The sequence below is a fragment of the Haemaphysalis longicornis genome, unplaced genomic scaffold, assembly GCF_048455015.1.
Source record: "Haemaphysalis longicornis isolate Haplotype H1 unplaced genomic scaffold, Haemaphysalis longicornis Haplotype H1 scaffold_1, whole genome shotgun sequence".
Classification (NCBI taxonomy): domain Eukaryota; kingdom Metazoa; phylum Arthropoda; class Arachnida; order Ixodida; family Ixodidae; genus Haemaphysalis; species Haemaphysalis longicornis.
In genome coordinates, this window is record NW_027526203.1 from 323,459,175 (window position 1) to 323,474,208 (window position 15,034).

Here is a 15,034-nt window from a genome sequence, read left to right on the forward strand (position 1 = left end):
AAACCCGGATATTTTTGGCTTGAATGAAAATGATATGTTATTTACTATTTCGTTCAGGAGCAAAGCTGAAAAAAAAAATTTTATCCAAGTGCTTTGTACTGGCACATAAAGAGCGCACTACCCGGGAAGAAATGCAACTGCAAAACAGATTGCTGCTGTACAACAAGGCACGTCTACCGACTGATTATTTGCAGGTAGCTGCTAGATCATTGGAAGTGCCCCTTTCCCTTGTGTCAGGAGCAGCACCCTTAGGAAGGTCGGCAGCATCTGACCTTGAAAGGCAAGCATGCTTGCCTTTATCGCAAGCATTCACTCGCAGTAAAAGTGGCAAGGTGCATGTTCAAGACTATACAGGAAAACATTATTGCTTTTGACTTTGAAGAATGGTAGAAGGAAAACTGCAATGACAGCTGCCCACAATGCATACACTGCGGTGCAGCCAGTGCAGCGCCAGCAGTGCGCATTCCTAAGATTTCAAGTAGATATGGATTGGCTGTAGCTCCGGCTTGGCCAACTGGGCCTGTGGGTGCGAACTCTGGGTGCTATCTCTCTTGTAACAAGAAACTTCTCAAGAGGACCATGTTTTCTAGCCCTGCATAAAGCCCTCGTTATCCAAAAGTGGAGTTTGTATCGGCAGTGTGGAACTGTATGAGTGCGCTGTCATCTTTGTGCTTGGAGAGGGTGCAAACAAGGTTCACTCGCATCTTTTCTCGACGCTACACCCCACATAAAACATACGCCTACGTTGACGTCCTCAAGCGGCTTAAACCTGGAAGAATTACAATTCAGACGCACAAACCGCAATTATTTTTTCTGCTCAAGTGCATCTAGTCCAAATTCAACAGCCAGAAATTAGTTAGCTCTGTTCGGCTAAGGGTGCCAACGCGAGCACTCCGTCCCAGCACGTGCGCTGATGTAACGACCACAGCGATGCTTGTCGCCAGCAGTGTGCCGTGTGCAATGCGTGTATACTGACGATTCTTGTGCATCCTTGGACGTCTTTTCTGGCAATATTAAGTATTTCAAGCGTGCTCTTAAAAATGCAAGTATTTGAAGCTCTTCATGCCCCCTCATTGTGGTATATAAGGGATCCCGAGTTCCCGTCCTTGTATGCGCGTGCGCGTGCTCATGCACGTGTACGTGTTGTGCATACATAGCAATGTGCTTTACATGTATTTCGCGATATCTGTATTCTCCAGTATGACACGACCATTTGCCTGTTTAGATCATGAGTGTTTGCAGATGCCTGCATTTTGCCATGAACCCTGTCTTCGTGCATGCCAATGTACCTGACGGTAATGTTGCATATCTTACACGTGTAATTTACGTTTATGTGTGTGTGTGCATGTGCTCATGCGTGCGTACACACACGTGTGCGTGCGTGAGTGTGTGTGTGTGGTGCTACGCTGTACTTAGTGATTCCCTGCACTTCGCATCCATACTTCATTGCTTGTTTCGTCTGCGTGCTGCCCTGTACTTGTGCACCACCCAAGAAGGCCTCGTGCTGTTGGTGGGTGCTCCTAAACAAACAAGCAAGCAAGCAAGGAAGCAAGCAAGCAAGCAAGCAAGCAAGCAAACAAACAAATCTCTTTACTGCCTCTATAGTACAGGAACGCTTGCATGGCAGTTGAATGAAAAGCTAAAATTTATTCGTTCCAACATTAATTCATTACAGCTTGTTTCATTTTATTGATGCTTAACTGTTGGTTTATAAACTCCCCACTGCATTCCATTGTGTGCTCCAATTAGATTACAGTGCCCCCATATCAGAATTTTGAACGGCCAGAGTGATAGCAAGTCAGGTGTACCAATCAGAAGGTTTCATCGAAGCCATAGAATTTGCCAAATATTTGCTCAGTTTGCCCAAAATTGCACACCCCACCCTGAAGAGATTTACAGTCCACTGTCTATTATATTGAAATGCCCTTCTATTTGATTCCCATAGGCATTCAGGCTTTCATGGTTGTTTTCTTTTTCCTTTAAAAGAACAAACCCAGTTCTTTAGTATAACCTATAATAACTAACACAGTCTGCACTCGTTACGGCAACAGTGGATACGGCAACAATGGACATCCGGTTACAACAAACCATTTCTGCTGGTCTGTTGGTTTGTTTGGTCCCCGTGCATTTTAAGTGGAGTCCACTCCACTCATAACGGACCCGGCTATAGCAGACTATCAGCTACAACGGACTAAATTTTGGGCAACAATTGTTTTGACTGAATGTTAATAGCAGACGACACCCGATATGCTTTTTCTTTGTTTATTTTGGTGAGAAAACTATGTCTGGCAACATTGTTTGCGTACAACGGGCCATTGGTGCAACCAAGCTGGTGGCCCCCTTTCTTGTTGTTGTTGCGCGACCGGCGGCATGAGCGGCAGGGTAGTTGACTTCATCTCGGACAAACTAAGCATGACTAACGCTGCCGAACATGGTGAAAAACAGGCCGACACCGCCAGAAGTATGGGCCTGTTTGAGCAAACGGTCCACTTGACCGTTGTGGGGATCGCGACTTTCACGCGAACCCCTTTTCTGGCTAGCTTCCCATCGCGGCCGGCGTGCACACGCGACGGGAACCATACAGGAGGGCGCCAGCGACCGGACGGTTTGTTGTCGCCCTGGTGAAGGCGTTGACCCTTTTCCCCTCTGCCTTACCCGAGAACCAGTTCTTCCTCGATACTAGCGCCACCAAAAGGCGAGGTGTGGTGGGTTGTCGGATGACGTGAGGACGCTCTCTTGTCTTGGGGATCCGGTAGCGTGCGGACGTTTTGACGCGCTGGTCCTGACCTGGGGAACGCGCCACAATGGGACGCGTCTGGGCGAGCTGGGAGACTGCAACCGCGTTCGCACCCGCAGCGCTCCGCTGCTCCGGTATGACATCGGTGAGTCGAACCATCTCGATCTCTAGCGTTGTTTAACGCCTCGCTCACAGTGTTACCGTTATGGCCTACGAGTAGTCTGTATGCAGTATATTTGATTTGCACATTGCAATAAATGCTGCCATTGATGTTTTGCCCTCGCCGCCTCCTGCCTTTGTCTGTCTCCGCAAACAACGGACCCGTCTGCAGCCGGCGCTCGCAAGGCATGTTTGCTGAGCGCGGATGGCTGCGGGGTGGGAAATCACTAGTGTGTGAAATGTAGAATCCCACACCGTCAAGAACAAAGCTGCTGCCGAAAAACGCGAGTACGGTAAGAGTGAAGAACAGCACTTTCGAATATGCGAAATGGTGCACCCGGAGGTTGAGTCACAGTTTTTTATGTAATAAAAACTCAGGTTCAGTGAATTTCAGCATTTATCATTCCCCGCATGCATCCTTCCAGTTCCGCTCGATGAAAAAGGTAAGAAATGCCTCAAGCAGGGGGACGGTTTCCATCCATTGTGTATAATCTGCCACTGGCTGCGCAGAGTACTACTGGTCTAACTTTTGATTTCACAGCTGTCCTTCATGACATTATTTCGTATCAGCCGTTTTACTGACCAGACTAAGATCATTAAAAATGCGGAAGCTGCCTTGAGCGAACATCAGGCAGCGATCCGAATTGTTTGTCGAACGGTTTTGGTTAAACCTGCCTCCCCATGAAGGGTTTGAAAAGAGCCTGGATAATTCTGCTGGCCGTGACAGATTTTTAGAGGTGGTTAGTAATTGCTCCTAGTTATATTCTTGCTTTATTTTCTCAGCTTAGCGTGCGTTTCTACACACTCAACCGCATGTGCTAGGCCTTTTCCAAGCAGCGTTAGGCTATTCTTTTCCCCTGCGTGGACGCTGTGCAGAGATGCTGCAGGGGTGTAGGAAGAAGAAATCGTCTGTAGCACATATCTATGCAATACTGGTAAAAGTTCCTAGCTGATAACAGACAGCCTTTACGGAAGGTCGCCGAATGAGCCCAGTAACGGTATCGTGTCAACGGTGGCTCATCGGTGCATGCACCAATGGGGGGAGAACGACTTCACCGCGCAGACGTGACGTTTATGAACCACGCACCATTTCTGTCATAGCATCCGCCGTACCATCGTTGCCCTCCTTCACACCCTCCAGTTAACCTTTGCATCTGACTGCCTTTGTCATAGTTTCCGGTTGGCAGTGGGGACGAATTTCCGTGGACACTTGATGAGCATGGCTGATAGCGGACAGCTAGCGGGCACGGCAAAATCGAGAACTGAGCCTTACAATGCTATCGCGTTAAAACCTTCAGCGTTCATCGTAATTGTGGCAACGCTTGCTCGGATCGAGAAAGACATGTCATAGCGTACGCCCCTCCAGGGAGATGTCCAATGATTATCACTTCTAAAAAAAAAAAAAAAATGAAGGAAGGAGGAGGAGTGAAGCTTTACTTTATGATAAGAATAAAAGAGAGTAGGGCCCGTGGCCCCCCGTGCAGGTGCAGTCCCTATCCCGGGACCCCATTGGTCAAGGCTGCCGCTCCCGCCCATTGAGCTAGAGCCCTTTGAGACTCCAGCCCTGAGCAATTGAGCAGGGCTGTCTCCTATGCCTCTCTATCGTACGTGAAATATCGCACGTGATGTTATTTGTTGCGTACAGCTGAGAAAGCTCGGTAGGCGCACGGTAAAAGCACTTTGTTTCCACCAGGCTCTGGTGGCCTTGGTCAGTGGCTCAAAAAGATATCCTAAAGATAACTGTGGTTCTTGCCACAAGCATTGACCTGGGATAGCTGCCATTCCCAGCTTTGCCATTTGTTGTGCTTATAAGCCACCCTGACGGAGCTCCTATAAACGTGGCATCCCAGTTATACTGGAAATGCCGCACCCGTTGAAAAGATTGACGTCGATTAGTGCTCCCTTCGGGAGAAAAACATTATGTTTTTCCTCAAGAATGACGGTGCTTCCACGCACAGAATGGCACTGTTGGGCAGTTTATACAAATTCAAGCCTTCCCTGTGAACATTTCTATGTGCATGGACGAGCTTCACACAAAAAAAGTTGCTCGATGTAAAGCAGAAGTTGACAAAATTTCGCGCATGTTTTAAACGAACGAAAATGCTTGAAAATGAAGTGCTAGTAGAGCAGGCGCATATGGGAGCAGTGTGGTCGGTGATCGGTGATCGGTGCAATCCGCATTGATTGGTACTACCGCCACGTTTTAAGCGGGCAGTCACCAGCGCCACCACGAGTGAAGCGAAGCTGGCGAGTTTGGGCCAGCTTGTTTGGGCCCATGTAGGGAGTGTGCCTTCCCTACATGGCAATTTTTTGGCACGCTGGCTCCCATTGTCGCCTGGTGCGATGGGCAGGTCGCTGTCTATAAAACCGGTTGTGCCCAAAACGCAGCCATTTGTTGATTGATTGTAGGGTTTAACGCGCCGACGCAACGCAGGCGATGAGGCGCGCCGTAGTGGAGGGCTCCGGATTAATTTTGACCACCTGGGGATCTTTAACGTGCGCCGAAATCTCGTACCCACGGGCGTTTTTGCTTTTCGCCTCCATCAGAAAAGCGGCCGCCGCGGCCGGGAATCGAACCCGCGACCTCGTGCGCAGCCATTTGTAGCTAGATCACTTCAGTTTAACACAGGCAACAACTTTCCTACTTTCCCACGGCACTTTGGGACCCAAAAAATTACGAAATAAACTTTTTAAAACTCGTCTTTTTGAAAACCACAGCCATTTTTCTCCAAATTTTATGCTTAGGAAACAGGCACTTGGGCCATAATATCAATAAACAACACAGAGCCAAGCTCAAACCACCAAAAAATTTGAGGCTTGAACGGCACCTTTCTACGACTCAATTCCTCCATTGTCATCCTGCCATTTTGGTCTCATTGGAAAAAGCACCTCATTTTAAATTTCATACTGTCTCTTTTTTTTTTTTCCGTTGGTTTTGTACAAAAAAAAAAAAATCCTAACAAAAATGCCAAATTCCAAGTCTTTTCAACTGTCGAGTGTGTGTGGCCCTTAAGGGGGGACAAACAGCTTCCTTTAATTTTAAGTAAACTCTGTGAAACTTGTTAGTCTTGCTGCTTTTTTTTTTTGAGTCAGTCAATCAGTTTCCAAGATAATTAGATATAATTAGTCATTTTTGGAGGAACAATCGACAAAACAGTGTTGGCCATAAAACAGTAATCTTTGTATTTTCCAATACTGTAAACCCTGGTGAGTGCAATAAGAGAATCGGTTTTTTGATGCACCGCTTGGAACTCATTTTACAGCTCATTTTACTTTGGTGGCACCAATGGCAAGGGACCATTTCGAATGCCCATTTCAAACACCAAAGTTTAACAAACTGTAAAATTAGTTCCAAGCGGTGCATCAAAAAACTGATTCTCTTATTGCACTCACATGGGTTTACAGTATTGAAAAATATGAAGATTACAGTTTTACGGCCAACACTGTTTTGTCTATTGTTCCTCCAAAAATGACTAATTATCTCTGATTATCTTGGGAACTAACTGACTGACTAAAAAAATAATTGCATATTTGAAATTGGTAGGAAAAAAGCAGCAGGACTGACAAGTTGCACAGAGTTTACTTAAAAATTAAAAGAAATTGTTCTAAGAGCCATGTCCCCCATGAAGACAAAATTTAAGTTTGTTTTATTCGAAAAATTTCGTGTTTTATAGTGCCCCTAGCGCTTGTCCGGATACAAGCGATGCTTTATTCACTGAGAAATTAGTCAATTTAAGTTAAAATTTTGATTTTCCCGCTAAATCCTGTGTTTTCGTGGTCTGCAATGACATCACAGGAACAGCTGCTCTGCAGCCTAGGGTGCCTTGATACACGCGTCCACCGTACAGAATAGACACACGTATATGCTGGCGCCACCATTTTGGGTCACTCACTCGCCGCCGAAGCAAGTCATTGTATCAAAACCGCGCTAAAATTATCGCCGCAACGCGGTTTACTGGCGAAGTTTGAATCCTCTTATCTGTTTCGCGTTGCTGGGTCTCGTGGGGAATGAAAAGAACAACACGTTGAGCATGTTGACACAATTGCGGCGGCACGGGACCAATCAAAGGGTGTCTCCGCCCTGTACGGCGGCGCTGGCACCGAGTTACCCTACAGCGGCGTTCGCGCGGCGCGTTTACGTTACTGAACCTAGATGGCACCACCATACCGTGGCAAGCCGTATTTAAACCTGGCTTGTTTTTGTTCTGGAAGAAAATAATCGTTTCGTGAAACATAGTGCTCGCTCGACAAATACCGTTGCTTGCGTCAATCGGCCAGTGTCATCCGAGACAGCACCAAAGGCAGTGCAGTGCTGTGCGGCTAAACCAAGCATAGTGTGCACAGTACTAACAGCAGTACGCATCAGTACTTTGATGTTTACTGTGCTTTCGTAACTTACACTGTTTGTCCCACCATTCTTATTGCTTTACAAAGAATGTGCTCTAAATTTAAGCACAAATAGCTCGTTCTGCAAGCTTATAGCTCAGCCAAATTTGCGTTTGCTTTTGCCGGCCTCCGCCAATCGCAGAGCAGGCTGGTATGACGTCATAGGTTCTGTTGCGGGAAATGAGCGAGTGGGTCGCACGGCCATTCCCTTTTTTCCTAATTATATAGCTTATTTAAGCGAAGTTTACGTTAAAACTGGTGTCAGTACAATTCTAACGAGGGCGTCTTTTGTATGAAGCAAAATTGTGTTTTGTCTTCATGGCTCCCTTAAGACATGGCGGAGCTGGAGGTGTCGTCTGCTCACCCTGTCGAAGTCTAGCGACAGAAACAGTGGCTACGTCAGGGTTTGTGTGAAGGCTGACATAAGGCCAAGAATGCAACTTATTCATAGGCAACTGAGACAATTGTGGCAGTACTTGCGGGCATCAAAGGCAGTTTTCTACACACTTCAAATGCCAAAAGTGGGCAAGACTGTAGCGGACACACCAGCTTCCAAGAGCATTCCTTTGTCCTTACCACTGCACTAAGGCATGGCTGCTGTTATGTTGGCAGCAACGTAAAAGAGAAAATTCACACTAGAAGCGAGATTTTTCTGATGACAAAAATACCGTGGCCGGTCAACCTGTCTTGCAAGGCATGCTGCACTTAGCCAGCAGACCGCAATCTGTGAGAGCTGCTCGGCTTCCTAAAATGTTTGTTTAGTGCGAAACTGATGATGGTGACGCAAGTAGAAATGAGTAGATGTCCATGGCCTTTTGGCTACCAATGCATACACAGCTAAACTTGTGTTGCTCATTGAGTTTTCTCATCGCTGCAACTTACTCAGTGTGATGCGGAGCATGCAGAAGCTGGAGACAAGTTTATCTCATAAGTAAACAACAGTAAAATGTGATCTGCGCACAACAGTGAAGCAGCACTCATCTAAAAAAAGGCACTTACAGCCCGATGTTGCCATAGCCCACTGGTGTGCCTTTTGCTTTATGCTTTCCACCACTGTAGGGTAAAGTTGGCCTGGTTGGCAGACTGGCACACAAGCCCATTTCCTAGCGACAACAAAGAGTGCCAGTGGTGTGCCATCATTTCCCACTCCGCTGTCTCCTCCTCCCCACAGGCTGCCAGTGGTGGTGCCCTTCCAGATTGGGTGGCTTACCCGGTGGCTGGTGTAGGCCGTGCGGGTGGGGTGCAGGGCGGCCAGGAGGGCGCGCACCTGCTGGTGCACCGTGGGCGGTGTGGGCAGCGTGAGCAGACGCGTGGCCACATCCAGGGCCCCGCTCCGGGTCGACCCCGTCAGCCCCTCTTCGGCGACCAGGGAGCTCACCGAGAAGCAGTCGTCCAGCATCTCCAGGCAGCTCTTGGTCAGCCTGTGTACAAGAGGAAGCACTCGTCCACACCGCCCGGTCTCAGCTCAATTTCATCCTCTGTATATACATAAACGACAAGCTAAAAACTGACAGAAGGCAGAGAGGGACCACAGAGTTAACAAACACGATGCCGACCCCCATAGAAATGCCGGTGTTAGCTCTTGATCTGCCACCCATTAGCAGCAACCTAGACACAGGGCTGAGTAGGGCTAAGGCTTTGAAGGAAAAAATATCTTCATTTGCTTGAACAATAATTCGTTATTAAGGGGGACATTGCAAATAAAACATCTTGCTTTGGACAATTTTGAACATTTCGTTCGCTTTTCATGCAATAAACAACAAAGCAGCTGGCTTAGATGAAACACCTCTTGTTGAGAGAAAGCAGAGGGACTTTGGGACCTTCTGAACCTTTCAGGGATGTGAAAATAAAGCAAACAAAAAATTGCAGACGACATAGCATTTTTCAGCGAGTCTGCAGAACAAGTGCAAAAAAATGCTTGAAAAACTGCAATCCGTAAGCTTTGCTGTGGGGCTAAAAAATACGAATAAATCTACAGTCGTGATAAATAAACATGCTGAATGAGCCCACTTCAGCATAGGTAATGAAACGCTAGAACAAGCAGAATAATATAACTTCCTTGGACAGTGTTACAATTCAACGCGCTGCTACCCTGTGCACGTGTGCCACAAGTTGGTGTAGTGTGGTGAAGTCCTGTGCTTGGCGGCAGAGCCCTCCTTTCTCGAACATGCCGAGACGAGCGCTTGCCACACGGGCCCTGCCGGCGGTGACTCAAGCCACGGCAATAGCAAAATACAAAAACTGTTGTACGTGCAGAGACATGCATCTGCGGGCGGATGCAACTTGCCGAGATCTCCTCTCCCTCCTCTCTAAGATTCAGCATGTGGCGTTACCGCCGGCTCTCATGAACCCGGGAAAGAGTGTCCGTGTGTGTCTGTCCTTTTTCGAGCCGTGTGCAAGGGTTTTTTGACTGTTGGCGCTTCGGGTTATAAATACACATTTCCTCTGAGCGCATTTTCCATTCAATTGACAGCATCCGATCTTGCAGTTGCTCTGTTTGAGTCATGCCTTAATCGCCCAAAAGGGTGCTGTCCGCTATCGTCGCTGTTCATCGCTCGCCATGCAGTAAACTAGTTAAGTTTTGCTCTTGGCTTTTTGTCATCAACACCGAGGCAGCTCATTTGCTCGCCACTCATCCACCCCGCTAGCACATGGCGGAGGCGACGGAGCTCAGTATGGGGATGCCTTCTCCAATGTAACAACAGGTAGGTGGTCAGTGCTCATCCCAACCACAAGAAATCCGGCACAGAACAGAAATGGGTTGGGGTGCACTCAGCCCAGCTCAATGGTATAGTACAATCAATGCATTCTACTGGAATGACATACGGAGCACTGTGAACTGGGCGAGTAGGTACCGATTCATTATAGCTGCGCGGTAAAGCAAGGTCTAAGAAACAGGCACATACAACACAGCACGCGGCACAAACTAACAACTGATTTTTATTCGCGAAACAATTAATATGCAAGGCCAAAACTTCGCACCTGCGCACAATCAATGCGCCTCTTTGTTTTGCTGTGCAGTTATAATAAATACGGAGCAGAAACTTGGAACTTTACCAAACAACTGGAAAGCAAACTTAGGTCAGCCCAACAGGCCATGGAACGAGGAATGATAGAAGTAATGCTTAGGGACAGGAAATGAGCATCCCGGATAAGGGAGCAAACTCGAGTAGAAGATATCACAGTTCAAATTAAGAAAAAGAAATGGAGTTGGGCTGACCATGTAGTGAGACGAACTGACCACAGGAGGACCACAAGGGTAACAGAGTGGATACTGAGAGACAGGTCAAGAAGGCGGCGAAGGTCATTAACTTGATGGAAGGACAAATTCAGAAAACTCAAAGGCCAGGAATGGACTCGGGCAGCAGGAGCAGGTGGAGGTCAATGGGAAAAGCCTGTGTCTTGCAGTGGCCCTTACAGGCCGTTGACGATGATGATAAAAAATTGGCCGTGTATCTGCTTGCTTCGCTGCAAATGTCGTCAAAAGACGATAGTCTTCTGCCGTCCCTGCTACACAAGTTCTCGTATCTTTTCCTTGCACTTTCTGGGCATGTCTTCGCATCGACACTTGGCACTTCATGACCACTGCCATGGTCGCTGAGGGTGGAAAATCGTGTGATCTGGTGCCGTCCTTTTCAGTGCACCACCAAAAATACAGCAAGCGACACTGGTGGTGCCACCTGGCACTGGCCCTGGGAAACACACGACTTTGTGCAGCCAGGGGCCACCATGTCTGCAGCGGCACCATGTCTGCAGCAGAGGGCTCAATGTTTCACATCCCTGGAGTGGCTAATATTTCAATTGCCATCGCACTCCCAGAAAGACTAGTGTCTAAAATGAAGCATCCATGTATTTTTTGGAGAGACAGACAACAGATTTTTGTTGAGTACAGTAGAATCTCGATGATACGATTCTGCGCGATATGAATTTTGGGATGATACCAATTTCTGAAAAGTCCTCGCGAAATGGCATTGTTTGCAATGGGCAAAATTTCGGCTGTTACGAACGGACCAGCACGGCCTGGCGGATGATATGAACGAGCCGGCGATGTGCCCGACTGGCGATCGAACAAGCGATGGTGGCGTATGGGCTCTGTCCCCCTTCTTTGTCACTCTTTCTCCAGAGCTGAACGGCCACGCTGATGTGTGAACAGCACGTGCGGCGCGTTGAGTCTACAGTGTGAACAGCATGGAGCATGGGGCCGGCGGCGGCATCGGCCGCGAAGTAGTGTGGGGTGGGGCGCTCAAGCAACCGCTCCTAACCGCTCTTTAAAATGCCGCTCAAGGCACACGAAGTTGGTTGTGTGGTAAAGGAGATGGCAGCGTGGGTGAAAACGGTACTGTAAAACATCCTCCGCACCACTAGTGAAAGTGCCCATAAAATATATGCCGGGTTGCTAGGCCTAAACATCTCCAGCGGAGCCCGCCGGCTGTCTCGAACACTTCAAAACTGCCGCCAGGAGGTGCGCGTCTCCCCATTGGCGCAAGTCGTCAGGCTCCTCCTGCTGCTGCACACGTTGAGCTAGAATCGTGCTTGCGGCAGCTCCTGACCTAGGCAGAAGCTGCCGCAGGTGCGGAATCGTCGACGCGGGAGGGGGAAAAAAATCGCATGCACAACGCCCATGTCAAAGAACATACACTCGACAAAAATAAGTTGTCTGTCCCTTGAATAGAAAAACTGCAAATATCACCTATGCATTGATGTTGTGCCTCAGATATGTGTTACATTTTGTTTTTGCTCAACAAGGTTCACAAGTATGAACACTGCCACCAGATCTAGATGTATAGAAATGGCTTTGGCTATATAAACGTCGCGCTCAACAACTGCGTCAACTTTGGCCAGGTGGCTGAATCGAGGGACAGACAGACAGACCCAAAATTTGTGTAATCAACCAGGTGACTAAGTCCACCTCTACAACACTGCTGAACACCACCATGATAAGTCACATACAGGGCAGCCACGGTTATTACCACTGCACACTTGTGTCCACATTATGACATTTATCCCCCATTCTAAGGCAGTTTCTTTTTCAGCTCCGCTTAATATTGCCCATTTATAAAAGAATCCTTACAGAAAGTGGTATTTTTAGTCTCTCTCCGGAAGCTCTATAACTCTGTTAATGGCAAATGTTCACTAGCTTCACTAGGTAAAACGTAAATTATTGTATCTCAGCTAGGCTAGTTAGTGGGCTACAAAGTGTCACGGACTATTACAGCTGCTCAGGTGCCCCACGCTGGTTAAAGGCCAACTGCACTCAAAATTTCGACCTCTTGAAAACCCTATTTTCGTATAGTCTGCTTGAAAAGAAGGCAACACGCAAAATACAACAGCTGAAATACGCGCGTGGACGCCGCAAGCGGCCAGCAAAAATCAGCGATTTTGAAACCGAAACCGAGGAGAGCGCGGCCATTGTAGTGACGTTGCAGCCGTCCAGCGAGCGGCCGGACGGTCACCAGCTCGGGGGAATGTCTGCGCGCAAGCTCTACGCGCGCACGGGCAGCACATGGGTGAAGCGCGCGCAGCAGAGCTCGACCGGTTCTCCAGCTGCGTGGCTGGCCAGAGGAAGAAGCCCCCGTCGGCTGGAACGTCACAGGCGCGTATTGGCTGTTTACGCGATCCGCCGGTAGGTGCAGCGTGGTCTGCGGCGGAGCTTTTTTAAACGCTTCTGACTGATTAACGAGGCGTGTTACGGGGCTACCACTTGTGTCCCAGCTGATTTGAGGGTACTTACTACGCATTAAACATAAATTTGGTCCACGTAAAATTTGAGTGCAGTTGGCCTTTAAACAACGAACTCTGACATTGCATGTGTTGCCCCACGCAGGGAAACTGCATGCAGCAATGCACACACTGCCAAAACAAACGCACAAAAATGTTTATCTCCAGAGAGACAACACTGTCGTTTGCACACACTGCCTTTGCCAGCTCCATCTTGAAAATGCATGCTTTATGTATGCTGCTTTGACGCTGGCAAAGGCAATTCTAGCTGCCCTTCCCTCACCTCCTGCCCCGTTGCCCCCCAGACAGACACAATAGCCACTTGCCTGTCAAGAGCGGTCAGGGGCAAGGGTGTGGAAGAGATTCCATCGGGGTCAATGACAGCAACTGCCCCTGTGTTGGACGGTGCCGCAATGCCCACATTTGTCGTGAACTCATCGCTTTCCTCTGGCCAGCCAAAGGCCTCTTTGGACTTGCCGTACACCTTGACAGAGTCCACCATAGTCACACATGACGGGTCGCTGCTGGGTCCAAAGAAGATGCTCATCTGCACGAAGGAACACCACACAGACCATCCAAAGCCACACTTAATAAGGAATGCGTGCTTTTTGAAAACATTTTTTTTTTTCTTTAAACACTCATAATCAGGGCCAACAGCAATGCCACTGTAGACCGCCGAGGTAGAGTAAATGAAGTGAAATGAAAGCCCCCCAGTACATAAACCTACAGATGTTGTTGCAGACTCCTAAAAACGACGCCCTTGCTGCAGCTGCTTTGTATTAAGAAGAATGGCTAAACAATGGCAAAACATCGTACGCGGTCTCGTTCCCTGCCAGGCCGGAGTAGGCGGGGGTCCAAATTAGGCTGGTCTAGCCGGTCTGGTTTTCGGGGCAAAAGCCAGAAATTAGGATTATGGACCCTGCACTGGAGGCGATTGTCTTCGTGAGAAATTTACACCCGCTGATGATATAAATGGGAATGGCCGGGCGGGTGCTACCACAAACAGAAGAAGGCCATCAGGCCCGCAAAGAAGCAAGAAAATGACAAGCCATACTGTCCGAGCTGTTTTCCCACAATTAACTGATGTTTATTTTTCTTTTTGCCTTAGCCACCTGCGGCTGTGCCAGGCCTGCACAAATACAAACTCTCAGCGCCGCATGGGGGCGCTGCTCGTTAGTTAACACTGTAACAGTGGACTTGGAGTCACTAATGACTATCTTGATTTTTGTGGAGGCTACCATGGTTAGAGCAATGGCTGCCTCATATCCAACCGCCGGGTCTCTTGTGCAAGTCTAGCAGGAGACGATGGAGTTACCCTGTTGGTTGACCACCGACGACGCAGGTTGTGATTTAGATTATATATGCGGAGTCACTGTAGTAGGCTGTTCTTGGATTCCCACATATGAAGAAGCCGTGCACCTGCTTGGCATAGGTCTGCCCCTGCGGGTATACATTTGGTAGCTGTGTCAGCATATCGACGAAATTGCTCCACCCATGCCTCAATATTGATTATCTCTGCTGCTCCTGGGTTGATCTTTGAGTCTGTGGGAATCGCGGAGAACCGCGGCCCGCGATCCCGAGCCGGCGCACGCTTCGGGAGAGACGCGTTGCGCTAAAACTGGTCCGGCACTCCACTGGTTCGTCGGCACCCCCCCCCCGAGAGATGGCACCACCGGTCCGTGCGGGGCATAGGCGCGCGGCCGGCGCGAATGTGCACGCGCGGAAGACGAAGAGTCTCGCCAGAGGCCCGGTTGGGGCAGGATCGGCGGAACAGCGCGGCGATGACGGCGGACATGTATCTCAGGTTGGAACTGTTGTTTGTCACACGCCATGAGTGCCTGCCTCCCGTTCGCGATCACGACCTGGATGGCGTGATTTGTGAATGCCGTCGAGCCTTGTGCTCGCAAACTTTGGGAGTTCCCAAATAAACGGCTGTGCTTCGGCACTACTGTCTACTGTGTTCTCGTATCGGCGAACCTCGCTGGGCTGCCACAAGCTCGGGAGCCCGCGTGGTTGACACGCCGGGAGCTAGCG

The 15,034-nt window shown here is 48.8% G+C and overlaps 1 protein-coding gene across 5 annotated transcripts in view; it reads right to left on the bottom strand.

The window, feature by feature from the left end:
• Poe (E3 ubiquitin-protein ligase-like protein poe) overlaps positions 1 to 15,034 on the bottom strand; it is a 278,680-nt gene that overhangs the window by 116,158 nt on the left and 147,488 nt on the right. For all 5 annotated transcript variants that reach the window (XM_077682762.1, XM_077682782.1, XM_077682776.1 and 2 more), the window contains 2 exons: positions 13,327 to 13,547; positions 8,493 to 8,703 (listed from right to left, as the gene is read on the bottom strand). In XM_077682762.1, coding sequence (XP_077538888.1) covers positions 8,493 to 8,703; positions 13,327 to 13,547 — 432 coding nt within the window. The remainder of the gene's footprint in view (positions 1 to 8,492; positions 8,704 to 13,326; positions 13,548 to 15,034) is intronic.